At 41.6% G+C, this 14321-nt stretch overlaps 1 protein-coding gene across 1 annotated transcript in view; it reads right to left on the minus strand.

Moving 5' to 3' along the window:
- The window catches only part of SLC16A9 (solute carrier family 16 member 9), a 44698-nt gene extending 31679 nt beyond the window's left edge, over window positions 1-13019 (minus strand). The window contains exons 1-2 of the mRNA XM_088450383.1: window positions 12976-13019; window positions 4239-4460 (exon numbers count right to left, since the gene is read on the minus strand). Coding sequence (XP_088306509.1) covers window positions 4239-4434 — 196 coding nt within the window. The 5' untranslated portion in view covers window positions 4435-4460; window positions 12976-13019. The remainder of the gene's footprint in view (window positions 1-4238; window positions 4461-12975) is intronic.
- Between the last annotated feature and the right edge of the window lie 1302 nt (window positions 13020-14321).

The following is a 14321-nucleotide window of genomic DNA, read 5'->3' on the forward strand; positions in this document are numbered from 1 at the left end:
CGAGCGCATGTTTCGTTCGCTCACTCAGACATAGAGGCGTCAACAGACTGCAAAGAGCGAGCGCTCAATTTAAATAGCCGGCCCCTTTTTCTGAATGACCGTTCTTAAATAGCGTCCGGCTCTGAATCAGGCCCTCAGTTCAGAGATGGACCCTATCATTCTTCTGGTGTGGGGGAGGGGCTGGTGACTGAACATCTACCTTGTGGACACAGGGAGAGATGTTCAGTGGACATAGGGGGAGATGTATCAAACCTTGGAGAGAGAAAAAAGGGAGAGAGATAAAGTACCAACTAATCAGTTCCTAACTGCCATGTTACAGGCTGCGTTTGAAATTTACAGTTAGAAGCTGATTGGTTGGTGCTTCAGTTCTCTCCATGTTAACTCTCTTCAAAGTTTGATACATATCCCCATTACAAAAGCTACATTTCAATAGCGCCTGCTAGTGCAACATTGTTGGTAAGAAATGCACTTCATCCAGGATAGCCAGTCAGTATTCACTATTCCTTCTTTATTTGCTCTCCATTGAGAAGTTAAGGGGTCTATTTACTAAGCAGTGTTATGAGACAGGGTGAAAAGTTATAAGTGCCAGCCAATCAGCTCCTAACTGTCATTTTTCAAAGACAGCCTGTGACATGACAGTTAGGAGCTGATTGGCTGGCACCTTATCACTTTTCACTCTGTCTCCTAACACTGCTCAGTAAATAGACCCCTAAGTGTCCAATGGAATATCATTCCAGCTCTTTGTACACAAAATAAACATCATCAACTGAACAAAGACTGATTATGTTCAAACTGACATTGAAACAAATATATAACCCAAGGGCAGCATTCACCCAGACAAGGACATCCAAAAACATTTATGTTGTGACATCCACGCCTAATACCATGACATCCAAGTCAATATTAAATGGACCATTGATCATTTGGTCATATGTAGTAGTTATCTGTTGATTCAAGAGTGTTGATCAGAGATGATGGATACAATACAGGCCTTGCTTTATCAAACAAACTTTGAATCCCTTTTAATTCCACAGAATTAAACAGACGAAACCACATTAATCTTGGCAAGAATTTTTCTGCAGTAAATATCAGCTGCACATTGCTGACCTCTATTTAACATGCTATGAATAGAACGAATGATTGAAATTCTAACATTTCAAGCAGGCAGAGGCAACTAATATGTAATGAAAAAAAGAAGCCATTTTTAACAGATATAGAAGTTGTACGTAATCCGAACGGAATGGGAATAGAATGGTACATGTGTATAGGCTCGTATTGTGAGTCGTACGTATCTATGTGATCACACCATCCCACTCCTCCATCCATGAGAGCAGGCATCATCAATATCATCAGCACTCCACCTACTCAGTGCTAGGAGCAGGGGATGCGACTGAATGTGCCGTGCATTCGCACAGTGCATGGCACTCTAAATAGGACGCAGCTCTACCTACATGTCCACAACACACACCGACTCTCTTGCGTGCGTTGGCATTGTTGCCACCCAGATGTAAAGAGAGAGCCGCAATGCATGCGACTCTCAATCGCTTGTAAGTTCGCAAAGATGCGTGCGCAGCCCAAGATGCATGTGCAGTATGCAGAAAATCACTAGATGCGGCCACATTCAGACTTGCGTGCAATTCAGAGTCAGGCCCAACATGTCATTTTGTACCTAAACAGGATGTATATGCCATACCTTAATGCCACTGCTTATTTAAAAGGCTATACATATGTAAATTGTATTATTGACAATGTTGACCAGTTGTTCATGATCGAAACTGATGACAGCTTGTCTGTATTTGACATGCTAGCCCATCTGGGAATGATTTAGCTGTGGACACTGGGCCTGATTATGTAAGGATCGTAATTGCAAAGCTGCACCTAGGCTACAGATGCATGATGTATGCACTCAGGCAGCTTTGCAATTACGATCCTTTGCAGATATGGCAAAGCACAGGAGACATCACGCCCCCTGCGCATTACTTAACCGAGCTGCATTGTTCAATGCAGCATCGGATAATCTGCGTACCATCGGCCGGCTGCGGTGACCCATAGGGTCCCGCAGTCGGCCGCCGCAGTTTAGAGGAAGAGGCCAGGAAATCTCCTGGTGGAGATCCTGGCCTCTCCCCCCCCCCCAATGCACACCTCTGTTTCAGGTAACGGAGGCTGTCACCACCCCCAAATGGCAGCAGACTGTCAGTGACAAATGGGAGCAGATTCTCAATCACTGACAGTCTGCTGCCAGTTTGCAAGAGGACTCGCAGACCCGTTCTGCAAATGCGCAGAACGGATCTGGCACCTGCGCAGATTCCCAAACAGCGGGACTCTGCATTCAGCAGTGCACTTCTGAATCAGGCCCACTAAGCTCAAATGGAAATCCTGGGACTTGTAGTTTTGCAACAGCTAAGCTGTACAATGTAAGTGAGCCTTAACCTTTTATTGCACTCTCTTCACACATAGATGGAACAATTCTCCCTGGGCATTTGTGACTCTTTTTCACTGCATTATATAGTCTTTCCTACACAGTACACACGGACACTAAAGACTAGTCCATTACAGGATTTGTCATACAGGGTTATAAACATACTAGCCGACTGAATCGCGTAATCGTCCCCCGAACCACCCAATTTTAATCTGTAAGTGGGCAGTTTTTGGGGGGGAGGGTGAGCGGGTGGTGACCGGTCCAGGAGACTTGCCCTCTCTTGCCGACATTTGGGAGCGCCACCCGATTTGCAGGAGCCTCCTTGTCGATCCGGAAGAGTAGACAGGTATAGTTGTAAACCTTCCCAGGACACATGAGGGAGGGCTTATATAAAGACTTGTTTACAGAAAAAGGGAGTAACTCTAAAGCTGTAACATTCCAGATCTGCATATGCATAAAGAGCAAATAATGCATTAAATAAGTGTGTGTGTCTGATTATTTTAATGTACAGTGGAAAAACGGAATCGGTATGTAATGCCGGCTGTCGGGGTGCTTCCTGTCACAATACCGACAGCGGCATCCAGATGGTTGGTATCCCGACAGGGTTTGGGTAAGTATACTTACCCTTCTCCCCCTAACCCTAACCCCCCCTTCTTGTAGCCTAACCCTAAAACCCCGCTCCCCAAACCCTAACCCTCCCCGTAAGTGCCTAAACCTAAGTTTCCCCCTTCATGCCTAAACCTAACCCCCCCCCCAGTGGTACCTGACCCTAACCCCCCCTCCTAGGGGTGCCCAGTCCTAACCTCCCCCGCCAAACCCTAACACAAACCTCGCTAAATTACCTAAAACTAACCCTCCCCCCATGGCTAACACTAAGGGCGCCCCGGCTTACCTTGGTTCGGGCACGCGTCCTCCTGGATTGCGCCGCACAGTCGGGATTAAGATAGGCGTCAGTATTTCAACACCTATCTTAACTCCCTTGTCGGGATTCCAGCGTCGGGGTGAAAGAACAGCTCTCTACTATCACCATAATGAGAATGAACAGCCTCTCATACATAATATCATGAATGTACAAAACAAATGTGGATCTTCTGAGAATCTTTTTCTAGGAGAAGCTGTGATTCCAGCAATATTAATGATGTGACTACACCCAGTTAATGTGAGAGCTGAACTTGTTCTGAAGTGCTCAATTACCCAGAGAGACTGGCATCAGCGTCTAGAGTATCATAATTTCTTGGCAACATAAAAAGTTAAAATGCTTATTGAGCTGACACACTCTTCTCCACTGTCATGTTAACTTAATCTAATATCGCCACATCTTTCTAATAAAAGTTTGCCAAAGCAGCTGATTTAGGCTCAGCGCCCCGACGATACTGGCTGGTACTGGCTAGAAGCAGTAAGAAGACTCTTACTTCATCGCTGGCAAGTCTTGGATCCTACTGCTTAACATGGGCTGATTTGCCAGTTCGCACATGTGCAGTGGAACTGAATGCCTGCACTTGGTCTTCCACTTCAATTTTCATGGATAATGAATTAAGAATTTTCTTTTAAATATATATATATATATATATATATATTATTATTATTTTTTTGGAAACAAAACAGAAAAAAATGCTTTATTTTAATTATAGAGCATTTTTTTTATTTTACTGACCCCTGGCTGTCAAGCACTAAGAGGATTGTGGCATAAATCCCTCTCAGTTGTAAAGCGCAATGACACATGCTGGCACTATATAAATGCTAATTGATACACTACAGTGATGATATTTTTTGGTAGCGAATGCAGATTTGTAGATGCACAAAAATAAATAAATCTTACTTGCAAGTAGTCCCACTCCAGCAGCCAGGGACCCGACCCATGCAGTCTTCCCTTTGCCTTCATCAAAGACATCTAACCACTCAACATAGAGAACTCCAACAGCCAGAGGAGAACCATAGCACAGAAACTGGATAAAGAACGAGGCTGTGACAATGATCCAGCCACATCCTCCATCTGGTGGCTTATGATACGTCATTTCTAGAAGGGCTACTGTCTAAGGTTCTATGGGAAAAGAAAGAAACATAGGAACATTAAAAATGACATCTCTGTGGCATGGTTTATATGCTGCGTGACATAGCTTTAGAATGTTGGTTCCACCCAATAAGATTCCGTTTCATCCCGCGTCCCCCCATGCAATCACTCTCCCTTCTCTGATAGCAGAAATATTAGGTCACCATCTCTCTTTCAATATGATTAGTAGAGATCCTTGCCAAGTTGAACCTTGCATCATAATGACTAAAGGTGTGTAGACAAAGTGAAAGTTTAACAATTGTGAAAAAAGTCATTTTCCAACCACTAAGTGTCTGGCAGTTACACAGCTCCTTATGTAGCATCAGCCAGTTACTGATACTGGGGGTTCCGGTGGGTAGATAAACTTGGATGGCGTTCTCCTTGCTTACATGATGCACTGGCTGCTAAATCAAATTAATCCAACTAGTATTTCACCAATGTTTTTGTTTTCTTGTTTGTTTGTTTGCGTATCTTGTGTGTGGCTGCAATTGATACATAAAGGGATGCATTTGTTTGTGCATAGGTATGTGTTTGTGTAAATTGTGAGCCTGATTCTGATGCGCACGGTATTGCACTGCCGCAGGGAAGCCATGTGCAATACCGTACAACTAAAATGCAAACGCAGCAGGAGGCGTCCGTAGGATATAGACGCCTCCGGCATGCACCTGCGATTGCTGTGCCTGAAGACGCAGCATCAGGTAGCGGTGATCGCGATAGTCGCAGGCCCTGTGTGCAATAAATGTGTATTTGTTTTTATGTCATTACAATTGTGGGAAATATTTTATGTTCCGTTAGATTCTGGCAAGAAGCTGGATGAAATTTGCACGTCCCCTTTTCTGTGAGGTTGTTATTTCTAGTAAAGTTGTGACTGTGATTGAAGCAGCATTTTGTCTAATATCTGGGCGATTTACAAGATTTCCCTGCTGGGAACACAGGGCCTGATTCAGACCCGGTCGCACACAGACTGTCGATGTTTGCATTCTGCGCATGCGTATGCATCGCAGTGAGCGTGCGCGGACCGGCCGATGTGATCGGGAATCGACCGCAGCGAGTACATAGAGCCTGCATACAGTGATTGACAGGAAGTTACCGTTTGAGGGTGGTGACGGGGGGGGTCAGAGAAACGCGGGCGTGCCTGGGTGTCTAGACGCCGTTTCAGGGCCAGGCATAATTGCACCAGTGACGGCATACACCCTAAAGTCTAGTTACACACACAAACGTTAGCAATGTCTCAGGTAGGGTCAGGTCAACCACAACTTGTGCGTGTGGGTCCGATGGTTCTCGATGTTACCGATGTCTTTGCTGTCTTGCGAGAACGTAAGTGAAGGGAAGTAGGCGGCATTATGTAGTGTTGGGTGTCTACTTATTGTGCTGCGGTTACATTGCATATGGGGTTATTAGCATATTTTCGCCTCGACAAGCTGCGTGCGAAAGCAGCCTTGCGACCGGGTCTGAATCAGGCCCACAGAGTTTTAAGTTTTATTCTTTTTATACTTTTTACTATATTCATTTAATTTTTATATATATATATATTATATATATATATATATTGTTTTTGAGTTTAGTAAGTGCTTCATTTTGACATTTTTCTATTTTTTAACATTCATTAAACGGTATTTAAAAAAAAAAGAGAACAATGTACCTTGTTAAAATAAAAGAAAATATGTACTAAGTTACAGTAATTTAATATGAGAAAGGGAAAAGCATAACATGGAATAATCTTATATATTTTGTAGGAACTGGTGCTCTATTATAAAAAACTATATATACCATAAAGAATTAAAAACAATATATTACTCTTTCACTATTTTTTTTTTAGTTCTACCTCATAATTACAATAAGTATGCTCAGTGATCCAGTATAATAGAGATTCATTACTGGTTTCTAGCCAAGAGTTGTGTGAAAAAAAAAGAAAAAAAATTGTGGGCTATATCCTTCTTCATTATATTAACATAGCTTTGAGACGTCCAAGGTGTTATTTACACTGGGAATATACATTGCTTCTCTTTCATATTGTATAGGCCTATAGTATATTTATGTTTTTATTTTATAAATTGTAAGGGGTAAATTTACTAAGAATCGAGTCTGGGAGAGTTTGCTTTTTTTTCAACTCGATTAGCTTCACCGAAACTCGGGTGATTTGAAGCTCCTGAGACTCGCAAATTTACAAAGAAGGGAGTTTAGCTGAGAGTGAGATGGCCGATAGTGAAGTAGAACGAGATTTCTCTCCCGAGTAGCAGGTTTTCCAGGGGAATTCTTCCTCGAGTAGCAGGTTTTGCAGGAGATGACTCACCTGAGATTGCAGTGTCTTCTCTCTGCAAAACTCTCCCCAGCAAGCAGCCTGCACACATCAGTGAGATATGATATGTGAAGGCTGCTTGTGTTCTAGCCTGTAAAAAAAACGGGTTAAAAGTAAAAAAAAAAATGACATAGCCCCCCCTCCCCTAAAGTCCTGGTTTCTAAAATTACAGGGAACAAAATGTGTAGGGTTCCACCGTAATTTAGAAACCAGCACCAGGTTGCAAGGCCAGTCCTGGTTTTAAATATAGGGGGAAGAAAAAATGCATAGGGTACCCCCTATATTTAATACCAGCACCGGACCCAAAATGGCCGGGCTGTAATGCCACAGCCCGGTGACCCTTTCCGTAATTTTAGAAACCAGGACTGGCTGGCAAGCCTGGGCCTGGTTAGGCTTTTGGGGGGGACCCCATGTCATTTTTTTCTGATATTTACATTTTTTATCTATATTTACAGGCAGAAACATACATGGATAACACCGATCATGAGAGTTTAGAAACTCTCTGCTAGAAAAGGTTCTCGAGTTCTCGAGTTTTGCCGATGGTGAATTGAAGAGAGTTTGCTAACTCTCCAGTATTTTCCTGTAGCAAAGGAGAGGACTAATCCGAGAGTGGGAAAAAATGCCCAAACTCTCCAGAGTTTGCAAACTCTCCCAAACTCTCAGCTTAGTAAATTTACCCCTAATACGCTATATATTTTATACAATGGGCCTAATGTTGTTTTAAACTTATGCCAGTCTGTGCAGAAAACCTAAATTCGCAGTATATATAGCTACCAGGGTAATGCTCGTATATGCGCCAATGCTGACCTGCGCATATCTGTCACTTGCACATCCTTACTACTGGAAAAGCAAAAAGGGAGAAGGAAGGGTCAGTTTGACGTAGGCCAAGTACAATAAGGGCATGTTCAGGCACATACGAGTCATGCCAACCTGCAGAAGCACAAATACATCTGTTATGGGGCGTAATTACCGCACCTGATACAAGGCAGGCGTAAATACATGCTGGTGATGATAACGCCTTTGGCACCAGGTGCATTTGCTGGTGATTTTTATACCTTAAATATTACTTAATCTTTTCATGTTATACATAGTTCTCACTTAAAGAATAATTTAAACTTGCATCAGTCTGTTTGGCCAATGAAACTTAAGCTGCCATGATTGTATAGTTTTCTACATCTATTATATGATTAATTTTAACTAGATCACCATAGGGAACAGGATTGATATGCCGGCAGCTGTTTAGCCGCCGGTTCAAATCCCGACATGCGGCTGCCCGACAGGATGAAAATCCCGACAGAGGCAGGTCAGTATGCTAACCTCCCTGAAACCTCCCCTAACTCTAACCCTCCCTTAGTGGTGCCTCACCCTAACCTCCTCCAGGGGGTGCCTAACCCTAACCCCCCCTTACCACTCCCTAAACCTAACCCTCCCGGGGGAGGGGGGGTGCCTAACGCTAACCTCTCCCTGGGGATGCCTAACCCTAACCCTCCCCCCTAGGGGTGCCTAACTCTCCCTCCTGGGGGTGCCTAACTGTAACCATCCCCCCCAAAACCTACCGCTACCCCTGCTAACTGCCCTAAACCTAACCTTCCCCCCCCCCTGCCCCGTGGGTAAGAGGAAGGGGCACCCCCGGACTTACCTTATTCGGGCACGCATTGTCCTGGATTCCGGCATCGAGATTATGATAAAGTGCCGGTATTTCGACGCCTATCATAAATCCCTAGCCGGCATTCCGCAGTCGGGATTGTGAGGCAGCTGGTCACATGACTTCATCCCCACCATAGTTATGGCTGACTATTGCATTGTTTGCAGATTAGCGATACACATTCTAGAGTTTGTCTTTGTAGTTTCTTTTGAGAGATAATCTAGCAATCTTAGAGTTCATTGACTCAAGAAATAAATCTGTTTTTATTTTCAAGTACAACTCCACATAGTTAGTATATTTTTTATATAACATGCACATTTTTACACTCTTTTGAATATTACATGATCCTGTCTCTTAAAAAATGAAAACCCTCAGTGCATGTAAATTTAACTAAAGCATCTGTTGTGCTTACACTCATAGGGCCTGATTAAGAGATGCACTTATGCAGCGGACTTGCAAAAATAAGCCTGGACGTGGGCATCTCAGCCACTGTCTTGTGCACTGAGAAGCCCACGTCTGGCATCTGACATCCACCGCTCATGTACAAAAGCAGGAAAATCGGTGGCACATGGAACTTCTAAGTAAGCCTATGCAGTCTCAAACAATGCGGCTCTCCTAAGACACCAGGCTCTCTGCAGCTGTGAACGAATTAGCAGAGGCTCACTAGACCACTCCCAGAAAACGGTCCCAACACGCATTTTTCTAACCACCCCCCAATACCTCCCCTAAACACTGGCTACTGTACCTGTCACTCACTTTGCACATCAATCCTCTCTGCTAATCCACTGCCCCATATGCACAGTGCATCTTTGATGTAGCAGAAAATCACTCCACTCTGTCCGATATCGACGTTGCGTCCATCTCTGAAACAGACCCATAGTACCCAGAATCGCCTCAAACTGCTAGGATTTCGGGTACAATTCCCCTGTAAAGTAGGCTCTCTCCCTCAAAGACCTCATGACCTGCCTTCTCCTGACTTACATTTTAAAATCCATAGCCTTATACTAAAGCTGGATTCTAGCACATAGGTGAATGTTGCAGACGTATTTTACCCTGCATTTAACACAAGTTGTAATATGAGCGTCTGAAGTACACAAGCAACTTTTTACATGCAATGTGTGTATAGTGAGCCCATGTTTCATAGCAATCAATTTTATAAATGCAGGCCCTGTCACAAAGATCACTTTAAGCAATAAGTAAAATTGATGGTTTGAAAAATGCTTTGTCAGCAATTATTTATGTAGGCCTCTATTTAGTATCGCCAGAGAGCTGAGCAGCTCAATCTGTATTAATGAAACTGCAGTGATAGAATAATTTCTAACTGTGGTGTATAGGCCTATAGTATATCTATGCGACAGACCCCTGAACACTTGTAAAATATGACACGAAGATTTCATAGCTAAAAACATTTCCCCAGGCAGATGAGGCACACCTAATATATCACCAAGAAAAGAAGGAGTCTTTGTACATTGCTAAAACACACAAGAAAACATAAGGGAAGGAAAAGCCTTACTATTCATTGATTTGCCTCAGGTAATGGTAAATATACTTTAATATTAAAGTATAATTTATTTATATGTAGGGGTATATTTACAAAAATTAGAGTTTTTAGAAATGGAGATGTTGCCCATAGCAACCAATTAGATTCTACTTAACATTTAACTAGCACCTTCCAGAAGATAATAGCTAAAATCTGATTGGTTGCAAATAGGCATACATTTGGGTGTGGTATGTGTAGTCAACATTCAGAATATTGATTCTGGAATGTCGACATGATTTGAATATCAATATTCACAGTGTCAACAATGTTGACACTGACATAATGTCGACATTCCCAGAATGTAAACATCCGGCATGTCGACAATGTGATTTCCCATTCACATTAACACTAACCCTAATATAATCCTAATCACAGCCTAATGCTAACCTAACTCTAATCTAACCCTAATCACAGCCTAACGATAACCTAACTCTAATCTAATCCTAATCACAGCCTAATGTTAACCTAACCTTAATCTAACCCTAATCACAGCCTAACGCTAAACTAATTCTAATCTAACCCTAAACAGAGCCTAACGCTAACCTAACTCTAATCTAATCCTAATCACAGCCTAACCCTAACCTAAATCTAATCTAATCCTCATCACAGCCTAACGTTAACCTAACTTTAATCTAATCCTAATCACAGCCTAACGTTAACCTAATTCTAATCTAACCCTAAACACAGCCTAACGCTAACCTAACTCTAATCTAACCCTAATCACAGCCTAATGTTAACCTAACTCTAACCTAACCCTAATCACAGCCTAATGCTAACCTAACTCTAATCTAACCCTAATCACAGCCTAACGCTAACCTATCTCTAATCTAATCCTAATCACAGCAAAATGCTAACCTGACTCTAATCTAATCCTAATCACAGCCTAACATTAACCTAACTTTAATCTAACCCTAATCACAGCCTAACATTAACCTAATTCTAATCTAAGATAAAAAGAGAAAAACCGCGCTAATATACAAATATACCAAATATTTAATAGTCGAATCTTATATAGAAAATCCACATATATGACAATAAACACATAAATCACAAGAATATAATACACAAATTAAAAATCTAAGAATAAATAAAAATAAACAATGGTAGATAAATGAAGGTATTAGATAGTTTGAATGGTGTCAGAAAAAGGGGGACACTGCGTGGTGAATAGCTCCCAATATGATAGTCTTCACTGTCATTAATATAACAGGTAATTGTCCCGAATCTTAGGTCTGTATTTAGTGTACACTAAAATGTAGCAATAGTAGCAAGTAAAATCAGCACTCTGTAATTCATAAGTACATGGATGCAACAGTTGCAAAAAATATATCCATCAGCTACAATGATACCTGTACTGGTAAATTGTATCCGTTTGTCCGTGATAGCTCCAGAAAGTAATATGGTGCAGGGCTCAGTCAGTTATTGAAGCCGCTGTAGCTGTCTGACAGCGGAGCATCCATCTGCTGCCCTAGTCTCCAGCCTAAAAATATGTACCCAGCGTGTAAAGCACATCCTAATGCTAACCTAACTCTAATCTAACCCTAATCACAGCCTAACGCTAACCTAACTCTAATCTAATCCTAAACACAGCCTAACCCTAACCTATCTCTAATCTAATCCTAATCACAGCCAAACGCTAACCTGACTCTAATCTAATCCTAATCACAGCCTAACGCTAACCTAATTCTAATCTAACCCCACAGATTTACCCTAACCTCACTCTGATCTAATTCTAATCACAGCCTACCGTTAACCTAACTCTAATCTAATCCTAATCACATTCTAACGCTAACCTAACTCTAATCTAATCCTAATCACAGCCTAATGTTAACCGATATAGGTTAACATTAGGCTGTGATTAGGATAGCCAAATGCTAACCTAACTCTAATCACAGCCTAACGCTAACCTAACTCTAATCTAACCCCACAGATTTACCCTAACCTAACTCTGATCTAATCCTAATCACAGCCTAACGCTAACCTAATTCTAATCTAACCCCACAGATTTACCCTAACCTCACTCTGATCTAATTCTGATCACAGCCTACCGTTAACCTAACTCTAATCTAATCCTAATCACATTCTAACGCTAACCTAACTCTAATCTAATCCTAATCACAGCCTAATGTTAACCGATATAGGTTAACATTAGGCTGTGATTAGGATAGCCAAATGCTAACCTAAATCTAATCACAGCCTAACGCTAACCTAACTCTAATCTAACCCCACAGATTTACCCTAACCTAACTCTGATCTAATCCTAATCACAGCCTAACGTTAACCTAACTCTAATAATCTAATCCTAATCACATACTAATGCTAACCTAACTCTAATATAATAGTAATCACAGCCTAATGTTAACCTAACTCTAAACCAACCCTAATCACAGTTTAATGCTAACCTAACTCTAATCTAATCCTAATCACAGCCAAACGCTAACCTAACTCTAATCTAATCCTAATCACAGCCTAACACTAACCTAACTCTAATCTAACCCTAATCACAGTCTAACGTTAACCTAACTCCAATCCTAATCACAGCCTAATGTTAACCTAACTCTAATCTAATCCTAATCACAATCTAACGCTAACCTAACTCTAATCTAATCCTAATCACAGCCTAACGTTATCCTAACTCTAATATAACCCCACAGATTTACCCTAACCTAACTCTAATCTAATCCTAATCACATCCTAACGCTAACCTAACTCTAATCTAATCCTAAACACAGCCTAACCCTAAAATTGCATGTCGACATTCACAATGTTGACATTCTGACAATGTCTGTTATTTCAGTGTTGAAATTATAAATCTCGACATGTAGAATGGCAACATTCGGTACATGTCGACAATCAGGCCATATCGACATTCTTGTGTCAACATTCTGACTGTATACCGTACATACAACTTTGCATAATTTCCCTTTGAGAGAAGCATTCTTTTAGTGTAACGTTCCATAAGTAAAAGACTTGCATGTGAAAGGTCATTAAAAAAACAAAGTACTGCAGTACTGTCACTTACAGATGAAGATGTGAAAGTCAGGAATCTTGCAGTCTTTCTGAAATCTTCATTTATATCTGTCAACAGGAACAGCCGGTAAGTAAATGTGAATGGTCAAAAAACACATCATCCTCAACTTGTCTAGCAGCTTTCAGGTTCTACAGTACAGGTAAATGCTGAGATCACAGAGACTTGATGCAGCCTAAGAGACAAATACTCTATTCAAATTCACAAGTCACTGTGCCTCAATGCACCTGGCCTCAAAACAGTAGCATATCCTAGCAGCCAATGTTTATGGCTGTCATGAAACCTTCATGAGCAGAGACAGTCATTTTGTCATTTGTGACAATGCAGCCTATCAATTAATTCACTTTGAAATAGTGACATCACTGAGTCACGATGCATAAATGAGACTGATTTTTTTTTTAAAAGTACATAGGAAAAAGGTGCTGTATCTCATAGAAACCAATTCTAGCTATCATTTTCCCAGTACAGTTCAGAAAATGAAGACAAATACATAATGGGTCGCTAAGGGATACAATACCGTTTTCCAGTGCACCAGTTATCATAAACGTCCACGATATGTCTCATTGAAGCCACTAGTCCTGATGAAATAATAAGCTACATTGACATAAATATTTGTGCACTTCATACTTGTCTGCTGGCCCGGGAATGACTCCTGAATTTGGGGGAGTTCTGTGAGAACAGCTCACACTCCAGCATCCAGCGCACTTACTGGCGAAATGGTTGGGATGAGGGGGCATGAAGACGTGATTCTCAGCATATCACGTCATCATTGTCCCATGGCCTCTGCGCTGTGCTTTGCGGGATTGCGACACAGGACAGGGCCACGATGACGCAATTGCATTGCTCCACAACCTACACCGGCCATCTGAATGCCACAAAATGGTTTGCCAACAACTTGCAGTGCTATTGAGAAAGGCCACAGGGAAGATCCTCTTGGGTTAAATCAACCCTATGAGAAAAAGCGCAGCCATAATATCAGAATGGGTGAAGAAAATGAGGAGATAATTTATTTTCCCATGGCCATAACTGTCCTGCATTATACTAGGAGATGCATGGGCATTTCTCATATGGTTCACACTTGGTCTAATGGGTAAATTCACTAAAGGTCAATTTAGATCGATTTAAAATCGATCTAAATTGATCAACATCGATGGGCTTTCCGATCCCTATGGATGATAAATATACAAATTGTGCCCGTTGATGTTGATCGATTTAAACCAATTTTATATCAATCTACATTGACCTTTAGTGAATGTACCCCCTAAGTATGCTTTCATAGCACATTTACTGTGGTATGTAAATTCACATTATTTAGTTAATAAATGATGAGAACGCAACAC

The sequence above is a fragment of the Taudactylus pleione genome, unplaced genomic scaffold (assembly GCF_031769625.1).
Source record: "Taudactylus pleione unplaced genomic scaffold, aTauple2 ptg000518l, whole genome shotgun sequence".
Lineage (NCBI taxonomy): Eukaryota > Metazoa > Chordata > Amphibia > Anura > Myobatrachidae > Taudactylus > Taudactylus pleione.